This window comes from Lepidochelys olivacea (genome assembly GCF_965140295.1).
Source record: "Lepidochelys olivacea isolate rLepOli2 genome assembly, chromosome: 4".
Lineage (NCBI taxonomy): Eukaryota > Metazoa > Chordata > Testudines > Cheloniidae > Lepidochelys > Lepidochelys olivacea.
In genome coordinates this window covers 50,584,382-50,612,314 of record NC_140414.1, presented here as the reverse complement: position 1 = coordinate 50,612,314, position 27,933 = coordinate 50,584,382, and the positions used below count along the sequence as shown (strand labels likewise).

The 27,933-nt window shown below is 43.0% G+C and overlaps 1 protein-coding gene across 2 annotated transcripts in view; it reads right to left on the bottom strand.

The window, feature by feature from the left end:
• LARP1B (La ribonucleoprotein 1B) overlaps positions 1-27,933 on the bottom strand; it is a 105,559-nt gene that overhangs the window by 70,880 nt on the left and 6,746 nt on the right. For both annotated transcript variants that reach the window (XM_084626250.1, XM_084626249.1), the window contains exons 2-3: positions 17,765-17,826; positions 9,068-9,127 (exon numbers count right to left, since the gene is read on the bottom strand). In XM_084626250.1, the coding sequence (XP_084482376.1) occupies positions 9,068-9,127; positions 17,765-17,826 (122 nt within the window). The remainder of the gene's footprint in view (positions 1-9,067; positions 9,128-17,764; positions 17,827-27,933) is intronic.

The window sequence follows — 27,933 nt, the reverse complement described above, 5'->3', positions numbered from 1 at the left end:
GGGCTCCCAGGAGGTACACTGCCAATAGGATGCCATAAGCTGATCACTTCTATAAACAAGGGGGATGGATCTCACCCCTCCATGCTTGTGACAGACAAACAAAACAAAACAGAACAAACAAAGTCTGACATTATCAGGACATTCTGGGATTGTATGAGTGGTAGGAATGCTTTGCAAGGTTCTCATACAGGTCTCCATTCTACAAGTTGTGTGTGGATTCTGGCTTCCTTAGGCATCCAAGTGCCTTATGCTGTATGATTGTCCATGTGGGCTCCCTAGCCTATCTGTAATTATCATCTTGTCAGATGTGCAGGACAGAAAGAGAATGCCACGCACATATGTACAGGGTCCCTCCCCATTTCAGTGAGACCCTCAACTCAGTGGGGACGGTCACTAAGGTGTTCATGCTGTGCTTGTTCTGTTGTATATACTGTTGAGAGCCAAGCTTGTAGGCAATGGAGTTGGAGTCTGTCAAATGGCATCTGCTTCAGAAGAGTGAGGCATATCTGAACTAATGATCAAGGGCTTCGCGTAGCTAGATCTGAATGCCCATGTAGTGAAATCGGTCCTTAGAAAGATCAGCCTTTGCCCTGATTGAATCCACGGTTGCTCCTATATATTCTATGCTCTGTGTTGCAGTCAGGGTAGACTTCATATTTATGCAGATTCCCAGGGATGCTAGAAGGTTGAATAGCAACGAGGTTGGCATTAAGACTTCCAGGCAAGAGCTGCCCATCAGAAGCAAATTGTGCAAGCATGGTGGAGTTGCCTCATCTGAGCTACCACAACTGAGAACACTTTTGTGAGGACTCTGGGAGGTGTGACTAACCCAACAGGAAATACCATGAATTGATAGTGCTGGAGGCCTACCACAACCTGAGGAATCATCTGTGGAGTGAATAGCCAAATGAAAGCACATCTTTCACATCAAGAGCTGTGAGCCATGTGTCCTTTTCTGGGGATGGTGTTATTGATGCCATTGTACTGTTGTGATAATTGGGTCTACAAATTTACCCTAATTGGGAGCTCAAGAGTTAAAAAAAGTGAATGCTCATAAGATGCCACAACAACCTACAAATGTTGATGTCAAAATTTATGAAAGGGAGACAAAGCCTGAATTAGTCCAAACAAAAAGACCTACTGATGTAACACAAGGACTGTGCTAAGATCATGCTTGGTAAATACGAGAAATCTGTGAACCAAAATTGGCATGTCCGAAACCAGGCTTAACTAGTACATAAAATAATGACAGGATGGACTATTCCCCAACCTTTCTCTGTGTGGGTCTTTAAAGAGACTGAAATACTGGCTACTGGAGCCAGCTTTATCATTCTGACTGCCACTCCCACCATCTTGTGGGACGCTGGACCTTCTTCATCCCGATCCTGAAAGATGACCAGACTGGGCCAAAGGGAGGGAACCAGATGACATTGCAACCTTCACTGGCTCTGGCTGAATCTCAACCACCATGTGGGACAAAATAGGATTAGACTGTAACAGCAATAGCAGCAACTGTAACCCATAACTAATTTCTCCTTTCCTCAAAAGGACAGTTGTTTGATACCATTTTTGATACCATCTAAGTAACTGTCACACAAGCAGTTTTTCCCATGTAAAAAAAGTCTTCAGATAAAGGGAAAGGAAACAAGGGATGTTTTTAAAATGAAAGCCTTACTTATATTGCAAATATTTTTTCTTTTTCTTTATCCTTTTGTAAAAGGTTCAAAGGATTTTTAATGGTGTTTGTGCAATAGTACTAAGCAAGCTGAGAGCTCTGAACCTGAACCTTATTTAAACACTATTTAAATGTTGAGCAGTGGCTGGATTAACATCTTTAGCCCATATATTCCATCTAAATCAATATAATGGTACCCATATGGGATTTCAGTTTGCAAATAAAAATGTTGAGTTAATGCAGCTCAAGAATGAGTCTCTAGCCTCCTTTCTTCTTGGGAACTAGGAAATATTTCCCCAGTGTTGAGGGGATACCTGCTCTATTGCTCTCTCCTGGAGAAGAGATTCAAATTCTTGGAGGATCCCCTCATGAGAGAAGTCCTTGAAAAGGGATGAGGAAGAAAGTTTTGGAGGTGGGGAGAGAAACAATGGTATAGCTAGAATGGATGATATCTAGCACCTACTTGTCTGTTATCAACCTCCAATTGTGGGACAAGTTCTCTAAACATTGCCCAAAGTGTATCTTGGTGCTGGGTGAAGATGGCATCAATATTGATTCGCAACCCTCGATGGTCTTGTCGAAAATATCTCTTGGTTGGGTAGCTGCAGTTGAAGTGGAAGATGCAGCATTGTGACAGTCTGTACCCTTATGTTCATCTCTTCTGCGAGGTTATGATAAGTTTTGTACAGAGCATGCTTTGTGAGGTATCATTTGAAAACTCATAATTTGCTGCTCATTATTGCCCTGATAAAATGTGTGGCAACATAGTATGTAAAGTTATAAGACTCTACTGTATGATATTACTAAGACATGTTCCAAGGCTGGGAGAGCAGTCACAAACCAGTTGCCCAGAGACAAAAGGCTAGACTATGCCTCAGCCAGCTGTCAGCAAAATCAAATGACCCATCACCTGGTTAAAGTGGCCATTCTTTTGGCAAGAAAGAGGACATGGGTAAAAAATCTACATATTAACAAAGAAACAGCTGGGGGGTTCCTGTTTACACAGACCTTTCATCTCCCGAACCTCAAAAGGAACCTTTGATTCTCAAAGAAGAGAAAGCTGTAAGAAGGGGGAGCAGATGCCCCAAATTATTCCTCCCTTTCTCTCTACCCACAGCATGCACAACACCTGAAGAACAAAGGAAACAGCTTTGGACTGGGGGAGGGATCTTGGCTGAAAGGAATTCAGCCAGTAAGACTGCTGAAACACATGGTGAGAAACACCTTTGCTTTGAATTCATTTAGCTTAAGTTAGGTGTTAGTTGCAATTTACTTTTATTTTCTTGTAACCAATTCTGACTTTATGCCTCTTTATTTCTAGTCACAATCTAGTCTTTTGTAGTTAATTTGTTTTCTTGTTTTATTTAGACCCAGTTTATTTTGGACTGACATGTTTGGGAACCTCCATTTGGGATAATGGTACTTGTGCATATTATTTTCCACCAATAAAATGATGGACTTTATACGTGCTGACATTGTACAAAATGTACGTTTCTGATGGGAAGTCTGGGACTGGGAATTTGCTGGTGTAATTAAAGAGTGGCTGGCTATCGCCCTCATACTATAACTGGGAGTAACTTACAGGCTGGAGGCTGTGTGAGAGCAGACCAGGACCGACAGCTCTCAGTGAAGCAGTGTAAAGGAAACCCCACGTTGGAGAACTGAGGGGACTCAGCTATTCATCCGTCCAGACTGTACCCTGAATCATAGAATCATAGAATATCAGGGTTGGAAGGGACCCCTGAAGGTCATCTAGTCCAACCCCCTGCTCGAAGCAGGACCAATTCCCAGTTAAATCATCCCAGCCAGGGCTTTGTCAAGCCAGACCTTAAAAACCTCTAAGGAAGGAGATTCTACCACCTCCCTAGGTAACGCATTCCAGTGTTTCACCGCCCTCTTAGTGAAAAAGTTTTTCCTAATATCCAATCTAAACCTCCCCCACTGCAACTTGAGATCATTACTCCTCGTTCTGTCATCTGCTACCATTGAGAACGGTCTAGAGCCATCCTCTTTGGAACCCCCTTTCAGGTAGTTGAAAGCAGCTATCAAATCCCCCCTCATTCTTCTCTTCTGCAGGCTAAACAATCCCAGCTCCCTCAGCCTCTCCTCATAAGTCATGTGTTCCCTAATCATTTTTGTTGCCCTTCGCTGGACTCTCTCCAATTTATCCACATCCTTCTTGCAGTGTGGGGCCCAAAACTGGACACAGTACTCCAGATGAGGCCTCACCAATGTCGAATAGAGGGGAATGATCACGTCCCTCGATCTGCTCGCTATGCCCCTACTTATACATCCCAAAATGCCATTGGCCTTCTTGGCAACAAGGGCTCACTGTTGACTCATATCCAGCTTCTCGTCCACTGTCACCCCTAGGTCCTTTTCCGCAGAACTGCTGCCTAGCCATTCGGTCCCTGGTCTGTAGCGGTGCATTAGATTCTTCCATCCTAAGTGCAGGACCCTGCACTTATCCTTATTGAATCTCAGATTTCTTTTGGCCCAATCCTCCCATTTGTCTAGGTCCTTCTGTATCCTATCCCTCCCCTCCAGCGTATGTACCACTCCTCCCAGTTTAGTATCATCCGCAAATTTGCTGAGAGTGCAATCCACACCATCCTCCAAATCATTTATGAAGATATTGAACAAAACCGGCCCCAGGACCGACCCTTGGGGCACTCCACTTGATACCGGCTACCAACTAGACATGGAGCCATTGATCACTACCCGTTGAGCCCGACAATCTAGCCAGCTTTCTACCCACCTTATAGTGCATTCATCCAGCCCATACTTCCTTAACTTGCTGACAAGAATACTGTGGGAGACCGTGTCAAAAGCTTTGCTAAAGTCAACACAGTATCACAAGAGTATGTTGGCGTTGGCATTTTTCCGCCATTTCTGAGGTGGCTCATAAAACTGCTGGTGATAGAAGGGTTGTGGTAAGGGGTTCAGTTTGTAGGGGTTTTTATAGTATTTTCTCTTTGGGTCTGATGTTTATATACCCAGAGAGCAGAAGGTTGCCCTGGAGTCCTTCAATGACTGCAAAGAGTGGTCTGTCTTCTCATTGAAAATATTAGCCTAATTAAATATTAAGTCCTCAGCAGTGTTTTGGACCTCCTTGGAAAACCCTGAAGAGGGCATCCACAATTCTCATCACAGCACAATGGTGGCTGCCACAGACCTCGGCTGCACCAAGCACAATTTGCAATGAAGTTCTAGCCATCTGTTTGCACTTCTCAATAAGGGCTTGAAATTGAACCCTGTCCCCCTGATGTAACTTGTCCCTAAAGTTCAGTAACTTAGAAAAATTCAGAAAATCATATCTGGCAAGAAGAACCTGATAGTTTGAGATTCTAAACTATAGATGTAAACATCTTCCTCCCCCTATGGTCTAGATGCACAGCCTACTTATCTGTAGGGGTGTCTGCTGGATGTTGTGTGGATCCTTTTTTTTTGGCCATATAGAGCACCAAGGAGTTTGAGGTAGGATGGGTAAACAAGAACTCCACTCTCTTAGCTAGAACAAAATACACCTTTTCTGCCTGCTTTGGCCTAGGGGCACAGGTAGTCAGCATGTGCAACACAGCTCTTGCTGGTTCTAGTATGGCTTCATTTACTGGGAGTGCAGGATATCTAAAAGCTTATCTTGAGAGTCCTGAACCTCATTTAAGGAGATGTAGAGCTTTTCCATGACTCTAACAGCTCTTGAAATTGTTTATGATAGTCTGGGGGAAGACTGAGGCTGGAGCAACCACCTCACTGGGTGATGAGGACCTACCCCCATTGGTACCAGCCATGCCAATGGATCTGACTCATCTTCCTCTTCTTCCATGGCCTCAGAGGGAGGTTTTGGTTGACCCTTTGCAGAAGAGGGGTGGTAAGGCTCCTTATTGGATCACATGGATTCCAACTACCACACATAAAGGTACCATGGGACCCAATAAGGCCAGTATGAGGAGTCAGAAGTAGGTCACAGTGATCTGAGGCATTTAGTACCATCCATCTTCTGGGACAGGAGGGTGCCTGTTTCTGTGGCCAAGATTGGAGCCAGGAGATTCTCAATGTCCTGCCTGGACTTATCCCTCTAGGTGGAAGTGAAGCTGAATCTCCTGACCATGGAAAAGCTGGATATGGTTCCACTGGCAGTACTGTTGATCACACAGAGGGGAAACCATGGCTACTGGACAGGACGGCAGATAGACTTCTTCCAGAATTCCCAATTCCTGCTGCTGTTAGATCTCCCTGGGGAGGATCAGACTTGATAACAAGGGAAATGCTGGGTCCAGGAGGAGGAAGTCCCCCTCCCCTCTCCTTTGGAGGTTATGTCTTATCACTCCATACCTTCAGAGTAGGTGTAGATGGCTGTTCCTCACAGGACCATGACAGTACCATCAGTGAATGAGTCTCCAAACCAGTTATTTTCAAAAGTACTGGTGATTCCTGGTATGTCATGTTAGTAGGTACTGCAGTCAGTATCGCAGTCAACGTGGAGGTTGGTACTGAAGGAGCATTGCTCCGATGTAGCTTAGGAGGGATGGGCGCTCTTACTCCATATGACTTGGGCCTGAAGACTCAAGAGTCAAAGAGAGGCATCCCTCCTCTTAGAAGGTCAAGGAGGGCATCTGCGTGTGTGTGTGTGTGTAAGAATGTGCCTTACTCTCATGATAGGGCCCAGGTGAAGGGTCCTTCCTTCTACTCCTATCTGCTCAGGACTCCAACATAATACTAGGTGGCATGCTTCTTGATGACTCTGGCCAGTGTATGGGGGTGGAACCCCCTGGCCTAGGTCTCGCTGGGGCCTCTTTATATGCTCAATAAGGTGCTTCCAAAACTGGAGTTCTCACACCTGCTGTGTTCAGCTGGGAAAAGAGCAGCAGATACTGCACTTAGATACTTGAGATATGAGCTTCTCTGAGGCAGTAGAGGCAGCACTGGCAGTTGTTGCTCTCCAAAAAGGAGTGGGGCCAGGAGAAAGTTTTTGAAGACCAGTATCCTGGGCATAATCTAAGTTCCACTGTGCGGGTTCCTTGGGATGAGGATTCTGACACTAACTAGGGAACTATTAAAAAAATAAATAAATAAAACCTAAGAAAACATTTACAGGAGACGAGAAAGGATCAGTTCCGAACTGTAGGATTCTGACTCAGGCTATGCAGCGGTAGGAAGGAATTGGAGAGGCAGTTCGTTCTCCCCCACCTCTTATACCATCAGTGTGGCGCTTGAGAGCAGGGGTGCAGGTGCAGACCTTCGGACACTGCTTGCAAAAATTCCCTCTTCTTAGTTGTATTCACAGTGAAATACACAGAGACCAGCACTCAGAGATTAAAGTTTACTTACCCGTAACTAGAGTTCAAGTAGACTGTCTTTATAGAGCCTCACTTAGAGGACACATAAATTTGCAACTCTACGGTGCAAAGCTGCTGCTGAGCACATCTTATGACACAGTTAAGTTCATCATCTTTGTCTCCTTGTCAAAGGATGTAGCAAGTGGCTCTCTTCATATCCTTGACCTCTCAAATGACTGCTGAGAATGCCATGGTGTTTCATGAGTATATAAATACTCAAAATCCAACTAAGGAGCCTGATAAAATCTATCCACCAACTTGTATATAGGTGGCATGAGTAACAAGAGTGGTATGCACCTCTTAGAGCTGTCGTTTCAGGCTCTCTGCAGACCCACATGGGTCATTGGTTTCCATCTTGTTCAGGTTTTCTCTGCAGCCATAAGGGCCAATAACAATTCTTAAAAAAAATGGAAGTTGAGATCCTGAAGCACAAGAAGTGAATTCTGTGGCAGACACTCAGAATACACATTATATGTTTCCATTGTTTTTAACTGAATCTGAGAGAACACCCAGATTAGTGGTGCTGCTTCATCTTACACTCCTCATATGCCCTGGTATCACAGACCCAAATGCTAGAGTAGTTTCTTTAATATTTTCATAATTTTCAATGTTGATGTCATCAGTGTAGTCATTGGTGTCAATGAACTTGGCTGGATCTGGCCCCAAAAAGAACATTGACAGTAGAGGATGACAGTTCCATGCAAAATGCCTTCATTTGACTCAGCTTCCCAGCACAATTGAAGAGCAAAGGTTGAACAGATTTTGGTCTGTGAATATCCCTAAGAGACACCCCTAAGGTGGTTCTTTGGCTCATATCAGACATTGTACCATCATAGCAAGCCCGAACTGTATCACTTTAACCTCAAAACCCTTGGATCGGTTCTAGCATCTAGAAAATCATGATGGGGCAGGGGAAAGATAGAGAAATGGCCAGAATGGAGCCAAAGACTGAAACAGCACTTGTTGAAGTCACAAAAACTAGTATGAAGCTTATCTAAATCCAACCATATATTATTTTATTATTAATGACGAAGAACAGTCATTGGGCCAGGGAAAGAGAGAATGATTCCACAGCCTGCTGGCTCGGGCACTCACCTAGGATGTTCAAGTGCCTGCTCCAATGACTAATTATTTATGAAGTGGAACAGCTTCAACAGAAGAGACTGACCGATGTCTGTCCCAGAATCCCCTCTTGCCCAGCAGTTAGGGCACTTTCCTGCAATATGGAAGATCCAAATTCAAATCCCTTCTCCACATCAAGCAGACTCGGGGATTGAAGCGGTCTCATCCGCATCCAAGGTAAGTGCTCTAGCCATTCAGCCACCCAAAATAACTTGTTTCAGGCCAAAGAAAATGTTTTGAATAACCCAAAACAGATCTTTTCAATTCACCGGAAGTTGTCACAGTATTTGGATTTGGTTTGAGCTGAACCAAAGTTGTTTTTTCTTTTGTACTGCCTGTGGACTGAAATATCAGTTATTAGCCCAGCTCAACAAATCTGGTTACAGGCAGAGTAAGAATTTGAATGTAACAGAAGTTAACCAGGGATTCAATGATCACTCCTGAAGCAGGATGGAGTCACGGCCATGGCTGCTTACAGAACCTTGCACTAAGCATTTAGATCCATGAGAAAGCATGTACACAGCCCCAAGGGTTATAGTGTTGCAAAGGATTCACACTCCATGCATACACATCCCAAAAAAGAAGATCCATGCTGACACTTCTTAAAGGGGAATTAAGATGTAAAACTATGGGGTAAATACTGTACACTTCCATGTATAGGAGGGTCCTGAAGTCAGCAGAACTGGTGTTGTTCCACCTCTGTGGGATGGGGAGGGAATAGGCAATGTCACCTGAACCATAAAGAGCTCTACTCAGTGAACTGTGACTCATACCGCAAAATCCTTTTCAGTGTTTCTGCTGAAACCCTAAAATGCCTAATCAGATTCACCACATGAGCTTGAAACAGAGGGGTCCACAAGCTTTGTAGGCTTATAAAAAAATATAATTCAGATTATTATATAAAAGTATATAAACAACATAGTATACTCACTTCATTGTTTGCTATTTCACTTGGTGTCGGCCAATTTGTGATATCATTGAAGTCACTAGCCTGTAAAGTTACAAAATATACGTTTTATATGTTTACCAGAACAGCATTTCAGAATGAGTGGATGAGTCTGGTACACTTAACAGTCAGAGATGGACTATGTTTCATAGCAGTAATCAGAATAAATCACTTCTCATTTGACATGTGAGAACTGTAAGGGAAATCAGGTACAACATTACTTTAACCAACAAAAAACAGTGTGCAATTCAGTCAGCTACTCAGAGTGGTTGCCTCCAATGCAAAGTTCTACACAACAGTAAACTAAGATTTAAAATAAAATTATGTTAAAAAGGGGATCCTAATGACAAACTTCTCCAGCTTGTTGTTACCGTAATTGTCAGCCTAACTCCTTGATGGACAGAGTTCTATTTAATGGATATGGCCATAAAAAGCACTCTCCGCAACTAATTAAAAACTCTGTATGTCACAGTTAAAATATACTACTGGACAGGTGTATTTCATTTGGATACAAATCTTTTAGATGAAAGCAACTAGGCTGCTAAATGTAATATAAACTCTTTTCCCCATCTTTAAATCTCTAATAATCTCCCCTCTGCCCACAGATCTCTTAGCAGCTACGTTAACAGTCCTAAGAAAAAATTATGTTAAAAAAAGGTTACTCACCTCAAAACTATTTGTCTTTGAATTGTGTTGCATATGTTCATTTCACTATAGGTGTGATATGCACTTCATGAACTGGTGCTGGAGAGTTTTCCCATGCTGCAACTGTAGGCCTGCCATGCATGCTCCCTGGTTTCCCTCATGTTCTGAGCAGAGAATATGAAGGATGGAGCCTTCTTACCAGAATATTAGCTGAGGACTCCAATGCACTGGGGAAAGATGGTGGGTCTTGGAATGGACATATGCAACATCTCCAAAAAAAAACAAAACAAAACGAGCTACAAAAAGATATGTAACCATTTTGTCTTTTGAATGACTGTATATGTCCATTCTACTGCAGATGCCCAGCAAGCGGTTTTCAGTGAAGGTGGGGCTATGAGTCTCATCTGAAGACAAAATATAGGACTGTTTTTCCCACATTCTCATCTTCCCTGAATGGCACAGTAATTGCATAATCTAGCAAATATGTTAACAGAGGACCACATTGCTGCTGTACAAATGTTGACGATAGGGGTGTTTCCCATAAATGTAGTACAGGACAAATGCACCCTACATACAATGTGCTGACTTTTCAGGAGGTGTTCTACCTTTAACAGAATAGCATACAGCAATGCAGTTGGTAATCCATCTCAAGAGCCATTGTGTCATAACAGGATGACCTCTGAACCATTCTACAGAGGACCCAAAGCATTGTGAAGAAACCAAAAGGGCTTTGTTCTACACAGATAAAAGGGTAGGGCTTGGCAGACACCTGAAGTGCACAGCTTTTTTTAAAAAGTTTTGTGAGCATGTGGCTTTGGAAAAAAGACAGATAAGTGTATTGACTTATGAAGTGGAAATCAGATACTACTTTGGAAAGAAACTTAAGGTTTCACAGATTCTAAGGCCAGCAAGTTGATAAATGCCAAGTTCAATGCTGACAAATGCAAAGTATGCATAGTGGAAAACATAATCCCAACTACACATATAAAATGAAGGGGTCTGTATTAGCTGTTACCATTCAAGAAAGATCTTGGAGTCATTGTAAATAGTTCTTTGAAAACATCGACTCAATGTGCAGCAGCAGTCAAAAAAGCAAACAGAATCTTGAGCATCATTAAGAAAGGGATAGATAATAAGATAGAAAATATAAATCTATGGTACGCCCACGTCTTGAATACTGCATGCAGATGTCGTCGCCCTATCTCAAAGAAGATATATTGGAACTGGAAAAGGTTCAGAAAAGGGCAACAAAAATTATTAGGGGTATGGAAAGGCTTCTGTAGGAGGAGAGATTAATAAGACTGGGACTTTTCAGTTTGGAAAAGAAATGACCAAGGGGGGATATGATAGAGGTCTATAAAAATCATGACTGGTGTAGAGAAAAATAAAATAACGAAGGGCTCTTTACTTCTTATAACACAAGAACTAGGGGTCACCAAATGAAATTAATAGGCAGTAGGTTTAAAACAAACAAAAGGAAGTATTTCTTCACACAACACACAGTCAACATGTGGAACTCTTTGCCAGAGAATGTTGTGAGGGCCAAGACTATAACAGGGTTCAAAAAATAACTAGATAAATTAATGGAGGATAGGTCCATCAATGGCTATTAGGATGATCAGGGATGGTGTCCCTAGCTTATGTTTGCCAGAAGCTGGGAATGAGCGACAGGGAATGGATCACTTGACGATTACCCGTTCTGTTGATTCCCTCTGGGGCCCGGAAGACAGGATACTGGGCTACATAGACCGTTGGTCTGACCCAGTATGGCCTTTCTTATGCTCTTAGAAGGGACCCTTGTGATCATCTAGTCTGACCTCCTGTAGAACAGGCCAAACCCTATATAGCACCATGTCCCTGTAGATTATCTTACATGAAGAATCTGTTACCAGGGCATGTAGCTCCCCCATTCTCCCCACAAAGGTGATGGCTAGCAAAAAGGCCACCTTCACCAAGAGGTATAACATTGAGCAAGAGGCTAAGGGCTTGAATGGAGGATCCGTAAGACCTGACAGAACTAGAGTCATATCCTAAGGTGAACCTGAATCCTGAACAGGTGGGAAACAGTCTATCTAGTCCATTTAGGAACATGGTTGTCATAGGATTAGAAAAAACAGTCCTTACAGCAATATACAGGTAAACCGCTGAAATTACAATCAAATGCACCTTAATGGCATTGAATGCTAGACCTGATTCTTTAAGATGTAAAAGATAGTCCAAAATCTTTTGAATTGTAGATTGTGTAGGAAACATTATGGCTAGCTGCTCAGGTAGAGAAGCACTTCCATTTACCAAGGTCAGGAGCTTTCATGGATGGCTTTCTGCTGTTGAGCAGGACATTCTGGACTGTCACTGAACAGTGTGGCTTCTCTGGTTTTAAGCACCGAGGAACCAAGATGAGAGGTGCACCACATGCAGATTCAGGTGCAACATGTGCATGTGATGCTGGGAGAACAAGTCTTTGCCTTGCAGCAGAAGTAAGGGTTCTCTAATGGACAAATCTGTACAGATCCAAGTACTAGAGTTGCCTCAGAGAGGCTGGTGTATGAAGATCATTCTGTCTCGTTCTTGCTTTAGTTTCACTATGTCTTTGGAATGAAGGATGCTGGGGTGGTATGCACACAGCAGGTTTTTGTCCCATGAAAGCATCTGAAATGGACTGTGGCCAGCTCAGGAACAGAACTGAGGACATTTCCTGTTCTGCTGAGTTGCAAACCAATTCATCGTAGGAATCCCCACTCAAATCACTGACCTTAGAACTGTCGTGTTGAGAGATCATTCATGATCTAGGCTGAACAGTCTGCTCAGGCAGTCTCCCAGGCAATTCTGAACTCCCAGCAGGTATGATGCATTGAGAGTTAAGGAGTTCCTGATACACCATGAGTGTCTCCTGATACAGCTTGTTTGATCTGAAGGTTTAGAATGGGCCTGAAATCCCCTTTGGCTTTAGGAAATAATGCTAGTAAAACCCCCTGCCTCCATGTTGAGGAGGCACCTCTTTTTTAGCTCCTGAACACAGAGTCTCCACTTCTTGCCTCAGCATGGACTTGAGAGAGGAGTCCCTGAAAGGGAAGTGGGAGGGGGATATAAAGGAACTACTGGGTATATCCTGAATCCACCATGTTTAGCACCCATTTCTCTGTGGTGATAGTCTGCCACACACTTAGGAAATTGGATAACCTGTTCCCAAAAGGCAGATAAAGGGCCAGTGAGATCTGCACTGATGGGTATGCTGTCCTCAACGGAGGAGTCAAACAGGATACTTTAAGGCCTGTGACTACCTTGACAAAGTGACCGAGGCAGATAGTGGAAGCCTCCTTCTTCGCAGCCTGTGTTTGTGCCTGGTTTAGTCAAACTGCCTGGAGAGTTGCCTCAGCTGAAACTGAGGATAATGTTTTGTCCCCCTGGGGGCTGGCGTATAAAGACCTAGAGACTTTAACACTGCCCTGGAGTCTTTCAGGGTATGTAAAGCCTCACCAGTCTTGGCGGAGAATAATTCACAGGCCTTAAAAGGAAGGTCTTTAATTGTCTGCTGTATTTCTCAAGGAATCCCTGATGACCACAGCTATGAGAAATGGTGCATGGTTATTGCCATCACCCTGATCCTTGAAGCTGGGACTGCAGTGTCCTAGGAAGCCTGCAGAGCTGACATATGGACCAGATGACTTCTCACCAAGAGGGACTGAAACTCATTCCTAGAGTCCTCAGGTAACTTGTTTAGGAATTTAGACATTGGTCCAAGAGGGCATGGCAATAGGACTACTCAAATAGGGAGGGGCAATGTGAAACTATAACTATAACCCCTCCACTGAATACGCCTCTCTCCTTAAAAGGTCTAGCTTTTTTGCATCCTTTTCCTTTTGGGTAGCCTTAACTCAATCTTTGCAGTGCCATTCATTCGCTGCAGCTACCACCAGTAAGCCCGGTGTAGGGTGCAAAATAGAACTGGTCAAACCCATGAGACAGTATCTGGTATATATTCTCTGGGTTTTGCCACAGGTTGAACAGATGAAGGGATTTGAGAGTGACTTAGTAGGCTGCATTATCCCCTCATTTTTAGAAAGGGCTACCTTCACTGCCATAGCTGGGTGTAATTTATCTATAAATGTAGGAGAATTTTCCTCCACCAGTTCTATCTGAACACCAAAAGCTATAGCCATTCTTTTCAGTTCTTGGTAAACTCTGAAGTCATCGGCAGCAGAGAATAAGCTTCTGGTACCAGAACCTCATCAGATCCCTCTTGAGGCAAGTCCTGCACAGCCAAAGAAGAAGGTAAATCCAACGGAGGTTGAGGAATGGCCTTTCGTATAGTGTCTGTACGCTATTCTGTATTAACAATCGCTGGTCTATTGATACTAGGCAGGGAAGCCTCTCCTTTCTCATTGAGGAAGCAGGGATGACAATCTTGATGCAGAGAAAGGCCAATGAGGACACTGCTACGGTAGGAGAATCAAACTGTGTCAAGACCAGGCCACCCAATTCTTCAATCTGCTCTTTTTGAGTGTTTTCTGGAGGATGAATTGGACTGTCTGTAATGGGAGGCATAGGAACATACTCTGGATTCCAATGGGTAGGAATACGTTGAAGTTAGATCAGTGCAGTTCTGGGAAAAGACAAGGGACCAGGCCTGAGATCTATGCTGAGACTGTGGTACCACAGCAGCAGCTTCCTGACTTTCAGTATTGAGCACAGAGGTGGAGCAGGTACCATAGGCCTAGATGTCATCACAGAAGAAACTAAGGAAGATGGTACTGGTCCTCAGAGAAAGGGTGCCATAACAGACACCAATGCTGGTAAAAGTCTGCGCTGCATGCAATAATACCAGTAAATGGCCTTCACCATAAATAAGTGGTGATGCAAACACTGAGAGGCACCTTTGTAACTATGTAGCTTCAGTTTTGTTGACATTAAGATAGACAGTTGATCCACAGTAAGCAGAAGTGCCAGATTCATGTAGTCACCAATAAAGTAGCCTGCCTCAATGGCCCCCATATGGGTACCAGAGTCAACAGCTCAGTCTTACGACAGTCACTGTGAGACGGTACCAGGGACCTATGAAACAAAGTTGGCAACCTTTGGTACCAGAGTGGCTTACTTCTGCTGTAGAGGAGTCCTGCACCAAGGACTTTGAAGAAGTCAGTGCAGTCTTCTTTTTTGGCTTCAGGTAAGAAGAATGCTCCAAGTGCGTAGGCTTGCTGGAGGATGGCTCTGGTGAAGGAGATCTCCTTTGGTCTATGTCAGTTAGCAAGGTTGGAGAAGCACTTGCGAAGGAGTGGTCAATGAGCTCCCCTGCACCAACTGAGTCATGTGAAGAGTGGCCTCTGTGAAAATATATATAAGGCACTTCCTTGTTCTTGATTTGTAGCTGCAGGAGATCAGACGCCTGTCTCTAATGTGGAACAGTGAGATTGGGGGTTACTAATGAGCCATTGGCTTTTGACACTGGGAGCAAGGCATAAAGCCAGGGGCCCTGGGATAGGCTCCCCCAGTACCAACCGAAGCTTGGAGAAGCCTACTGACTTTAAGCAAATAAATTAAAATAAAGAAACAAAGGTCCAAATGGACAAAAAAATGAGTACTACTAGTTAAGAATTATAACTATATAGAACCTGTGTGTGTTCACAGAGGAATGAGGGACTGTACCAAAGCACAGTAACATGCTCCAGCCACCAACCAGACAGTTAAAAGGAACTGAAGGAAGGGGGGGGGCAGGAGAGAAACCAGGGTGCATGCGTAGCCATCCCTTCAGGTACTGCTAGGGAAAACACTCTGCACAGCTGCATGAGCCATGCAACACCTACAATGGACACATGCAATCATTCAAAGAAGAACTCATAAAATTTAAGAATCTTAGGCTTTCAATTAAAAAAAAGCATTTGATGCTAAAACAGCCGACAATAGCTTTTTTTTGAAAAACAAGAAACATTTAAAATGTAGAAAATTTTTCATTGGAACCAATCTGTCGTTGCTCCTAAGGTCAACATCACCAGACATTATTTTGAATTCAGAATCATCTCATTATAAAGATGAAATATAATTGACCCTAAATAAAATTCAATGACCTTTTTAGTCAAAAATATTTTAAAACCATTGAAAATTCTTCTCCAACATTAGATTACAAACATAACTGCTACTTCATATTTAAAATTAGTTTGCACACTTGGAGTCAGATACGCAATCTACCTCTTAGAAATCAGACATCAGAAATCTGAAATGTTATATATACACAACATAATATACAAATTGATTTTATTCTTACTATAAAATGGGGGGTGCAGGGGTAGAATAGCTCAGTGGTTTGAGCATTGGCCTGCTAAACCCGGGGTTGTGAGTTCAATCCTTGACGGGGCCATTTAGGGATCTGGGGCAAAAATAAGGGATGGCACTTGGTCCTGCCTGTGAAGGCAGGGGACTGGACTCGATCTTTCAAGGTCCCTTCCAGTTCTATGAGATAGGTATATCTCCATATTAAAAAACAACAAAAGAAATATAAGACAACACTAATCATCAGGCTCCAAAGATTACTCCTGAGAGAATTCTGTGCCAAAAACTTACAATATTTTATAATTCTGCAAGTTTTGTCAATAAATAAATGTAAAAGCTCCAACGTGGCAGTGGTCGGGAGATCACCCTACAGCACCCCCTCTTCCCTGGGACAGGGACTTGGCGGGGAGGCTGCACCCAACCCTGACACTGTGCAAGGGCCGGCCCTGCCTCTCTGCACCAGGCACACCAGATGTGGGTAGACAGATTCTGCTGGGCTGAGTTTAAGTGTGGAGGGGCTTAGTGTGGGGGGATCCAGGCTTGGAGAAAGAGGGGTCTGTGCGGGGCAATCTGGGTGCAGGCAGCTCAGTGGGGGATGTGGATGCACAGGGGCTCGCTGGGGGGTTGCAGGGGCAATGGGACGCTGCAGTGGGATCCAGGTGAAAGTGGCTAGAGTTCAGCAGGGGGTGTAGGGTCTAGGGCTCATCAGGAGGGTCTGGGTGTGGGAAACTTAGTGGAGAGGTCCAGGTGCTGAGAGAATGAGGCTTGGTAGGGTGGGAGTCTAGGTGCGGGGGGCTCAGAGTAGGGGTTCAAAGGGTCTGCTTAACGGGGAGCTCCAGCTGCAATTGCTGTTGAAGGGTTGCTGCATGCCAGGCCCCCGCTCCCCCCTCCCGATTTCCCTATTCCCTCCTCATCTCTCCCAATTGTCCCCTGCCCCATCCCTCTCTCCTCACTCCCTCATCCCACCCCTTTCCTTCTCCAGTGCCTCTCCCTGCCTTTGCCCTGCCACACTGTGGGCACTCACTGTTGTACATGCAGAGAGCGCTCAACTGGCACTAGGACCCAGGAGGCGGCATCCTGCTGCAGAGTGGAGCAGCACCCTCCTACAGCAGGGCAGTTCTGCACTTGCAGAAATTGAGGGAGGCAATGGCAAGTGACCTCGTGTGCCCGCCCCACACCTTGCCTGTTTTGGGGGGGCATTGCCTGCCCCCAACTACGTTCATGGACATCCCAAGCCTCCCCTCCCCACACGGCTTCCCTTTGCTTTCCACGCATGCACAGGTGCAGAGAATTCCCCCAGGAGTAAAAGATACCACCACAGACCAGTCTAGCTTTGCTTCTCAGGTTACCACCCCATCAGAATCTTGTGTGTTTATGAGTACTACTGTTTCTGCATAGTATCCTCTATATTTGTATACCAGATAATCCTATACCCTTTACAAAAATCTTTCTTTGCTGCTTCCGATCTTTCTAAATTTTTGACCATGTCCCTTTTTTTGAACCCCCGCTGCCCCCAAACTATCACCTGAATTAACCCATCATCCAGGGAGATCATAAAATGTTAAAATTTTTTCCACCAGACTAAAAATTTACTTGGATACCAGATACTTATACAGATAAAAGAGAAAAAAAAATTTTCTATTGACAATTTACATTTCTTATATCAACAGTGCAGTTAAAATGTTAGTTCGAATCAATAGATTGTATTAAATGGTCTCAATCTAATCAAACCTGAGATTCACAGGTTAAACTGCTTTTCTGGCAAATACAAACCTTGCTGGGTTTCCTGGTCTTCGGTTTCCCCGCTTTTATAACTTTAGTGGAACTTGGCCGTTCTAAAGGGAAAGAGGAAAAACATTTCCAGATAAGAAATTACATTTTGATTATGCTTTCATAGTAGAAAAACCAAATGTGGAAGAGTATATTCAAAAATTTTGCTCCCTAGTCCTTAATACAATGCTAAAGCTCTTTTCTCTGGCCCCAATACAGCCAAGCTGTATATATGTCAGTATATTTTTAAATAACTGAGACTACTCATATGCTTAAAGTTAAGCACATGTTTAAGTGCTGTGCTAGACTGGAAGCTATACTTTTTATTTTCATAAATATTTATAAGTTTCTACAGATTTGAGGGATTTCAATATTAGGTAAATTATACTATGAAAATAAAATCTTTGACAAGTGTCTGCATCATAAAATGTTGGGATCTTAGGCCCAGATTTTTAAAGATATTTAGGCATTGCAGCACTCAGCATTGCAATGCCTAACTGATTTAGGAGCCTAAATCTTATTTTCAAAAGGGATTTCGAGTCTATGGGATTTCCCCCTTCTGGGGGACGGGAAAAAAAAAAGATTTAGGCTCTTGCATCACTTAAGTGCTACCTTTAAAAGTCTGGACCTAAATCTAAAAAAAGGCAGATTAAAAAATTAGCAAATCTGCAAAACAAGGTATATTTTATCAGAAGCTATAATATTTTAAAGATCGAATTCTTTCATACCTACAATTGTGTAAATGTACAAGATAAAGAAATTATTACACGTTCATAAATCCCTAGTAATCTTTTTTTTGCCCTAATAACTCATATGCTAGTTTCACCAGAGAACATTGCCCGGAACATTAAAAATGAGGAAAAAAAAAAGATACACACAAACTGCGTATTAAACAGAAGTTAGGTATTTCTGTGTAAATGGGCAATTTCAAACACTGATGACTGCAAAAAAAATTCTGTGCAGAAAACAATTGTTGCTCATAACCAAGCCACAGTCAGTCAGCAAAGTAAATACAAAAGCTGAGAAAAGCAGGAGTGAAACCGATTCAACAATGCTACTTTATATCCAGGCTTGGAAGGATTAGATTTTTGTCAGTGAATGTTGATTTCTCCATAACACATACATGTGTCAAATTTCAGATAGGAAGAGAAAGAAAAATGATCCTTGAGATCTTAGTTTGATTTAAGGCTGTTTACTTTGTATATTTTGACATATGCTGTTGACAACCATCTGATCAATCACATGTATAACACGGGCCATAAAGTTTCATCCAGTAATGCCTGTAATGAAGGGAATTATTTCCCCTTACTATCCAGGAAAACATCACAAGGTCCAATAATATGTGGCTGACCCAGAGAACATCTTTCAGAAAGATATTACAGCAGACCACTCAGCCTGCTTTAGTTAAAGTTCAGACCAGCTTTCTATTTAAAGCTTGACTCTAAGGGTATGTCTACACTGCAATTAGACACCCATGGCTGGCTTATACCAGCTGACTCGGGCTCAGGCTGTGGGGCTGCTTCATTTCAATGTAGACTTCCAGGCTCAGGCTCGAAGCTGGGCTTTAGGACCTCACAAAGTGGGAGAGTCCCAGAGCTCAGGTTGCAGAAGACTGCACTGCAATGAAACAGCAGTAGCCAGCTGGCATGGTCCAGCCATGGATTTTCAGTTGTATTGTAGATATATTCTAAGTGCTCTAAAATCTGCATGCTTACTCAGATTGCCTTGAAATTTGGTGTGCCTCTTGGAGGTTAGTGACTCCAAATTTGGTGTAATTTGACAAAATGGTTCCTGAACAGCCCCAAACAGTTTAAAAAAAAAAATTAGTTAATCCAGTCTACCAACGTTTTTTGCCCAGACCTGGGGATCAAACTAGGGCTCTGATCCTGGCCCAGAAATCTCAGGTGCTCAAGAGTTACTCCCACCTAAAGTTTGGCACCCACTTCCCCTTTGGGAGGTGTCATAAATATAAAGGGAAGGGTAAACCCCTTTGAAATCCCTCCTGGCCAGGGGAAAGCTCCTCTCACCTGTAAAGGGTTAAGAAGCTAAAGGTAACCTCGCTGGCACCTGACCAAAATGACCAATGAGGAGACAAGATACTTTCAAAAGCTGGGAGGAGGGAGAGAAACAAAGGGTCTGTGTCTGTCTGTATGCTGGGTCTTTGCCGGAGATAGACCAGGAATGGAGTCTTAGAACTTTTAGTAAGTAATCTAGCTAGGTATGTGTTAGATTATGATTTCTTTAAATGGCTGAGAAAAGAACTGTGCTGAATAGAATAACTATTTCTGTCTGTGTATCTTTTTTGTAACTTAAGGTTTTGCCTAGAGGGGTTCTCTATGTTTTTGAATCTAATTACCCTGTAAGATATCTACCATCCTGATTTTACAGGGGGGATTTCTTTATTTCTATTTACTTCTATTTTTTATTAAAAGTCTTCTTGTAAAAAAACTGAATGCTTTTTCATTGTTCTCAGATCCAAGGGTTTGGGTCTGTGGTCACCTATGCAAATTGGTGAGGCTTTTTATCCAACATTTCCCAGGAAAGGGGGGGTGCAAGTGTTGGGAGGATTGTTCATTGTTCTTAAGATCCAAGGGTCTGGGTCTGTAGTCACCTAGGCAAATTGGTGAGGCTTTTTACCAAACCTTGTCCAGGAAGTGGGGTGCAAGGTTTTGGGAAGTATTTTGGGGGGAAGGACGCGTCCAAACAGCTCTTCCCCAGTAACCAGTATTAGTTTGGTGGTGGTAGCGGCCAGTCCAAGGACAACGGGTGGAATATTTTGTACCTTGGGGAAGTTTTGACCTAAGCTGGTAAAGATAAGCTTAGGAGGTTTTTCATGCAGGTCCCCACATCTGTACCCTAGAGTTCAGAGTGGGGGAGGAACCTTGACAGGAGGGCACATTTCACAGTAGTGTTCACCAAAGAGTTTAGCTCTCATGCCTAATGCTCATGAGTTAACAGTTTACACCAAGCATGTTCAGAGAGAGGAGCCAGGAGGGTTTGCATCACATCAACCGGATAGCTCAAGGAGATGAAAAATAGCCTGACCAATTCAGCTAGTGTCAGTCTGAATCCCACCAAGAACAGAAATCTGGAAAAGGTTTGTAACCACACTGCAAAAACCCATCTGTCAGGTTATTATTTTGGGGGAAATAAAATCAAAATATTTTTGAAAACAATTATATATGTGAATAGTTGCTGGGAAAGAAATGAGATTTGTGAGAATGGGGGAGAGGAATCTGGAGCTGCAGAAAGGGAAGGAGAGAGAAATTGGGATGGGTGGTAGGGGAGAGAGATTGGAGGCAAGTGGCAGGCAGACTGGTGAAGAAAAGGGGCAGGGCCAGCGCCACAGGAGCAGGGGCAACCAGGAGTTGGTTGGGAGGGGGCAGGCGGGAAATGCCACTTCTTGCAGGATCTGAGCCCCTCTCCTCCAGGTGTGTGCCAGTATCTGTGGGCCACCTGCCCCCTAGGAGCTAAGAATCCCCTCTTCCTACCCTCCCATAGGAACTAGGATGTGGGGGGCCTTGCTCTTCTGGGGTATCTGACTCTTCCTGCCACCATATGTGCTGGGATCTGGGGGACACTGCCAGTCTGGGGGGTGTCTCTACCCCACTCACCCCCACAAACTGAGATCTGGAGGACCTTGCCCCTTTGGCTGTTAGCCCTTCTCACTACCCCCTGCATGTGCCAGGATCCGGGTGGGGGGTGACCCATCTACACAGGTCTGACCCCCCCACTTCCTTCCTCCCATGAGCTAGAATCTGGGGGAGCCCCTCTTACTGGCCCCACATGGGATCTAAGGCCTGGCCCCTCAAGGAGGGTCAGAGCCCCTCTCTCTCTACCCGACTTGAGATGCATCTGGGGAAGCCTATGGGATCGGAGAACAAACATCCTCAGAGTATGAACCAAGAACACACTATTGAGACTGGGGTGGAGTTGAGAATGGGCATGCTTGATGCACATGATAGGTTTCTCAAGCACCACAGAAGGGAATGGGAACGCCCACTGAAATTGATGGAGCAGCTCACATGGCTCAGAACTATTATTTCAGGCTGTATTCATTTCTATGGGGTGTTCTCATTCAGATGAGACCACAGTGAAATTAACAGGGTACTTATAAGGCCTTTGTTTTTGACATTTACCAATTTTCTCAGAACAATTCCTGGGTTTTGAAAAAGCCAACATGTGGGTTTTACTAATGTTTACCAGAATTTTGGCTTCTTTTGGGGGGACCTGGGAATTTTTTGTAGCAGAAACAGATGGGGCCATGCTGAAGGACGAGGGTGCAGGTGTTTTTGGCTGCTGGAACTAGACTCTCTGCCCGTCTTGCTCCCCCACTTCACCAACTGGCAGTTACATTCCTCTGCACAGGCAAGCTGGCAGGGACTCTGCAAGTGGAGAGCCAAAGGCTGCACCCTGCGAGTACTGCCCCCACCTCATGCTGGATAGAGTCCGTTCCTGAGCCTGGGCCTTCAGATCTGTCCAGCAGAAGGAGACAAGGCTCCGTCCCCTGGGGAGTAAGACTGGCAGAGACCCAGGTTATAGCAGCCAAGACCATACCCCAGCCTGAAAGGGCCTCCTCCTAGCCCCAGCCCTTCAGCACAGCCCCTACACTTCCTCTGTGTGGTGGGGAGTGAGACAGGCAGGGAGCTGGTTCCCAGTCACCAAGCCCACTGTACTCCCAGGCCTCATAAGTACCAAGCACATCCCTCCCTTCCGGGGGTGGTGCTTGTGGGTGGAGGCAGCACTTGGAGCTAGGAGCTGAGGGAGGGGAGTTCCTGTCACCCTTCCAGGGAGACCCCCCAGGTAAACACAGCCCCACACCCCAATCCCCAGTCCTGAGCACCCCCTCTCCCCAAATTCCTGCTGCTGGGGACTGCCCCAACAGCAGCCAGTGCGACTGGCCCAGGGGCTGCCCAAGCTTCTCAGGCAGCTTCTGGGCCAGCCGCATGGGCTGCTCCAGAAGTCACAGAGGTCACGGAATCCGTGACAAACACGGAGCCTTACCCATAAACAGTATCTAGCTTTAAATAACCCTTTTCTTTAAAGGAGATTTTTTTTTAAAACACACATCAAGAATTGTGTTATCAAGCTACATGACAATTTAGAGGGAGGCTTATAATGCAAATATATATTGTATTCTTTTAAAAAATTAAGGGCTTACCTAAAAACGTTTTATTCAATATTCTCTCCCACTTTCTCCACCTCTCTCACTTTCTAAACTGGGGGGGAGGGGCGCGCATCACGGAGGGTGTTATTTAATAAACAAGCAGCATGCAAGTGCTCTTAACTGGGAAGTATTCAATTCAGTCTGTTACTCAGAACCACCAAACTAAAGCAAAAAGTTAAAATAGGAACACAATAGTAAATCAGCCAACAATTAATTTCTTGAAGACTGGGAAAAGTGTAAAAGTGTATTAAAACAAAGATTCCAGTTAATTCAGCTAATTTCCAGGCTATCCAAATCAGTTTCCATAGCCACATTTTTTTCCATGCTACTAGAGTTATCGTTTCCTCTGGTATTGAGCTCTGAACAGATCTCTTTACATTACTGTAGCTAGAAGCAATACAATTGATGAAAGACCCAGGTCTTTTAGGCTACTTCTGGCCTCAGCAAAACATTCATGCAAACATCTACCCCAATGATCCACACTCCTAGCACAGCTAGTTGGAAAATGGATTTTAGTCAGCCAACACAAACATGAAACCATAAATTCTGAGAGAAGAATTTACAAATTCCTCACTTTTTAAAATTAATGTATATAAATACAGATTAATAATAAATTTCAGTAGCACACAGTAAATCAATGGTATGCCCTCATGTGGAATAGTGTGTGCAGTATTGGTCATCCATCTCAAAAAAGATATTACAGAATCAGAAGGGTTTCAGAGAAAGGCCATTGATTTAGATAATGACAATTCTTGTATTCTTCATCCCATTCCTTATGCATCTAGACACCTTATTTGCCTTTTTAATTGCAGCTGAACGTTGATTAAAGATCTTCATTGAGGGTTTTCTTATTATACCTTCCTCTGAATCAGCTTGTGTTGGCCACTGTTGCAGACAGGATACAGGACTAGATGGAACACAGGAATTAACATACCAGATCAGACCTATGTTCTTTTATTTAAGACTTCTAACGTGTCCTGAAAGCTATCCAAAATTTTGAAACCAGTTTTAGGCTTTGCATACCTTTAATTTCATGAAGGCTTGTTTCCCGGCTTGAACCCAGTAAGATAGGCAATGACAAGAGAGATGTCGCCTTTAATTTTTCCACGGCTTTACGAAATCCCTTTTAAGTTAAAAGTTTTATAGTGTCAGCATTTTAGTGGAATTTTTAATAGGGTACAACTGCTCACACACACAGGACCCTCCGAATAGCAAGAGAAATTGTCTCAGACCCTGAACCAGTTAAAAAATTTAATCCATTTTATTAATGGTGCCCACAAAAGCTAGAACCACTTTGGCCGATATGGACTGGTATGGCAAGAGCTGGCTGGCTAAATCAACAACTGTTAGAACCTGCTGATAAAAAGGCTGATATTGAACAGGACTCCAAGTAGATTAATTTGAATAGGAACAAGTTCACTCTTGTGGTTACTACAAAACCCGTCACTAGATAATGAGACAAACTCCTAGAATGCCAGAAAAGCTACTAGGTATGGAAAAAATGTTATCTTCCAGAAGAGAAGAGCTGCTGCTACCAATGTAAGAACATCTGACAACACTGATGGACACCTGGCACACTAGTGCTAAAAAAAATGTAATTTCAGCACAGCTTCTTTCATTAGGTTTATCCATACTAGTAACCCTACTGAGTTGGTTTGACAAATATTCTGATTTAGAGTATTTAAAAGAATGTGGCAACAATACTGTATAGTTTTTACTCAAGCTGTGCACCTTCACGTGCACTTGGAAGGCAGGTATGGTCTTGGGTACAAGTACTACAACATGTGACCTTTTCAAACTTGCACTTTACTTACTGAATAATACCAAAGTAAATTAGTGCTTGCTTTTAAAAAAGTTATTTTTAGTGCAACTGACTCTTTCAGGGAGACTTTCTGAGGTGGAAAAACAACTCTTTGAAACTTCCAGTTAGATATAGTATGGAGTAACGGAGAGGCAAGGGCAAGGAGAGCACAAAGAATGAGAACATCAGAAAATCATGACTGACATGTACATACAAGTTCTGCCCAGAAAGTTGGCTACATTGTTCAATAATACACAGAAGACTATAAGCAATGTTTGTGAAAAAAGTTATTTTGAGGGGTTGCGTGAAGCTTTTTTTAAAACATTATTCCAACTGGGTGGAGAGGGTAAGATGACGGTACTACAGGTTTGTTTTTTTCCTGTCTCCATTTGTGTTAAGGGGACTTTTATTCCCTAATAACAGAAGGAATGTAGAAAATTTCAGTTTTGACACAGCTATATTTTATACCGTACTTTACTGATCTTTGAATAAAAATAACCATAAACATTTTCTGAACTTTAAGTGAAATATTGTCTTGCTGTAGGAAATAAGATATGCCACAAACACCAATAGTATTTCTACAAAATGTGCCACAAAGTGACAATTCTATGACTAATGCCCACAGGCAATATTGTAGATTTTAATGACTTCAGTAGATTATATGGAAGATTGTCTCTGCACCGTCAATCTTAAATTTCACTATCCGACCCATCTTCGTAGAAAGGTGGATTCGATTTTTATAAAGATTTAGATGAAAAATTTTCAAAGTGACAAAAAATGCTTCAAAAGAATTTTAACAAGACCATAGAATTTTAAAAAGATTAAAGTAAGGACTAAAATCAGACCCTACCGTTCTGGAAAATAACAGCAGAACAGTCATCTAATTCAGCATCTTTTCCAAGTAAAAGTTGCAGCATGTCCTGGGGCTACCACAAGCCTACAACAGCTTGGACCCCCCCAACCTTCACACTACTTGAATAATTTGAGTTACCTACGTCCTTCAGTGTCTAACTGCCCTTAGGGTCAACATCAAAAAACTGTCACCCAGTGTGTTTTACAATGTAAGCAGCTTGAGGACAACTAAGAGCATAACACATTTTTTTTATTATGCTATAAAATGGTGAATTATATGTTTCTTATTGCCTCAGTTTTCTCTTTTTTGGTTACTGTTTACAGTTTTGTAGCCATGCTGGTCCCAGGATGTGAGAGAGACAAGATACATGAGGTAACATCTTTTATTGGACCAACTGCAGTGGGTGGAGGGGACAAGCTTTCAGGCTAGCCTATACAGAGCTCTTCTTCAGGTGACCTTATGCCCACTGCAGTGAGTCCAATAAAAGATGTTACCTCACCAAGCTTATGTCTCAATTTTTATTTGATTAATTTATTTATTTTATTTGTGATTGTGTCTAGCTCTATTTGGATGAGAACTCATATTCCATTAAAATGCACAGAAACAGTCAAAAAAAATTTTATTAAGTAACGTTCTTAAAAGTGATGGATACATAAGAAAAAAGTTTATCAAACTATGTTTTGTTTTTAAAACCGAGTAAAATTAAACAAAAGCTGTACAGTATACTCCTGATTATCCTAACAGAATGAGAGAGATATTTCATTTGGATAACAGGGAGTTCATATTTGGAGAGGGCAGGAGCCATTCAGCAACAGAGTGGCCTCCCCCACAGCTGGGGGTCCTGTCCACCTCCTCACAGTCCTGGCCAGGGGATCTCTGATCTGCCCGCACTCACTCACTCCCATGACAGTGGGGCTGCAGAGGACTTCTTTACACTGCACAGGGCCAGTGACACCCAACTCCACCAGGGGAAAGATGTGGGGCAGAGGAAAGACCCCCAGACGGAACTCTGCCCTGTCAGGATTGCAGTCTTCCCTGAATCTTGCACCTGCAAGGATCAGGTGTCACCAACCCTTCTACAGTACAGGGAGCCCTCTGCAGCTCTACCACTTCCTGCACTGCCACATAAGCCATTCAACCTATTACATATATATGTAGTTAATTAACTGAACTGATAGTTTCTGGTCACCATGTCCTTCAAGATGTTAGAACTAGAAAGGTGACAACAACCCCCCAAGTGCTGCAAGTTTCAGCACTGTAAAGTGCTAATGTAGACAGTGCACAAGCACTAGTAGCTACTTCCCTCGTGGGGGTGTTTTTTTTGTTTTTTTTTTAATAGCACTGGAAGAGCTCTCTCCCAGCGCTATGCCGTGACTATACAAGCCACATTAAAGCGCTTCCACCAGTGAAGACGTGACCTCAGTTTTTATTCAGAGACTGGAAGAACGTAAGTTTTCTTGGTTTTTTTGTGTCTCAACTTTGAATGAATTAGTCACTGAACAAGTTGAAAAAGTTGAAAAGAAAATATTGTCCCTGAACCTGAAAAAGAGGGTACAGTTATCAAATGCTGGTTCAGCACTTCAACAAACTCAGGTTCTAGGTGCTTAGCCAGTAACTTCCACAGCTTAATGGTTTGACTCCCTTTAAAACTTGGCAGCAAACATGTACCACTTAATTAAAATTACTTAAAAAAATTATTTTAATAGATTACAGAGAGTTTAGGCTTTAACATATGTTGTCCATTTCAAATTTAATTTTCAACTGTTTATTTTCAAAAAACTAAACCTGTATATAATTTTAATTACAAAAATCCAATTTACATTAAAAAAATCAGATTTTTGATATTTTAAGAGCAATCGATTTTTATCCACCCTGCCTATTGTATCAGAGCCCCAAATCAGAAGTCAACAAAAACAACAGCACACAACTATATGTTGAGAAACTGAAACCTGTCCTGAGAATAGGTAAATAATGGGAATATTTTAAATCCCTTTAAGGTTGGGAAACTGTCACGGTTATGTCCCCGATAACTTAGGAGTTTAAAACCATAAACTAAAGCTAAGTTGTTCTAACACCCAATGAACTCAAGGGTTCATGCCAAAAGAAGCGTCTTGTATTAGTTATACCAGTGGAACAAGTGCAAGCTAATCAGACTGCTAGACACTCATTTACTAAACACAGCCAGAAAACTCAAGATTGCTCGAGCACAATATAGCTTTTAAGAAATTACTTTTATAAACTGCTCACTTGCATGACACACAACCCACTTTATAATAATTAAGAACACAGTTATTCAAAAGTAGTTACAGTGAACTGGTTCTGCTACAGAAACAATCAAATGAGTTATTCAG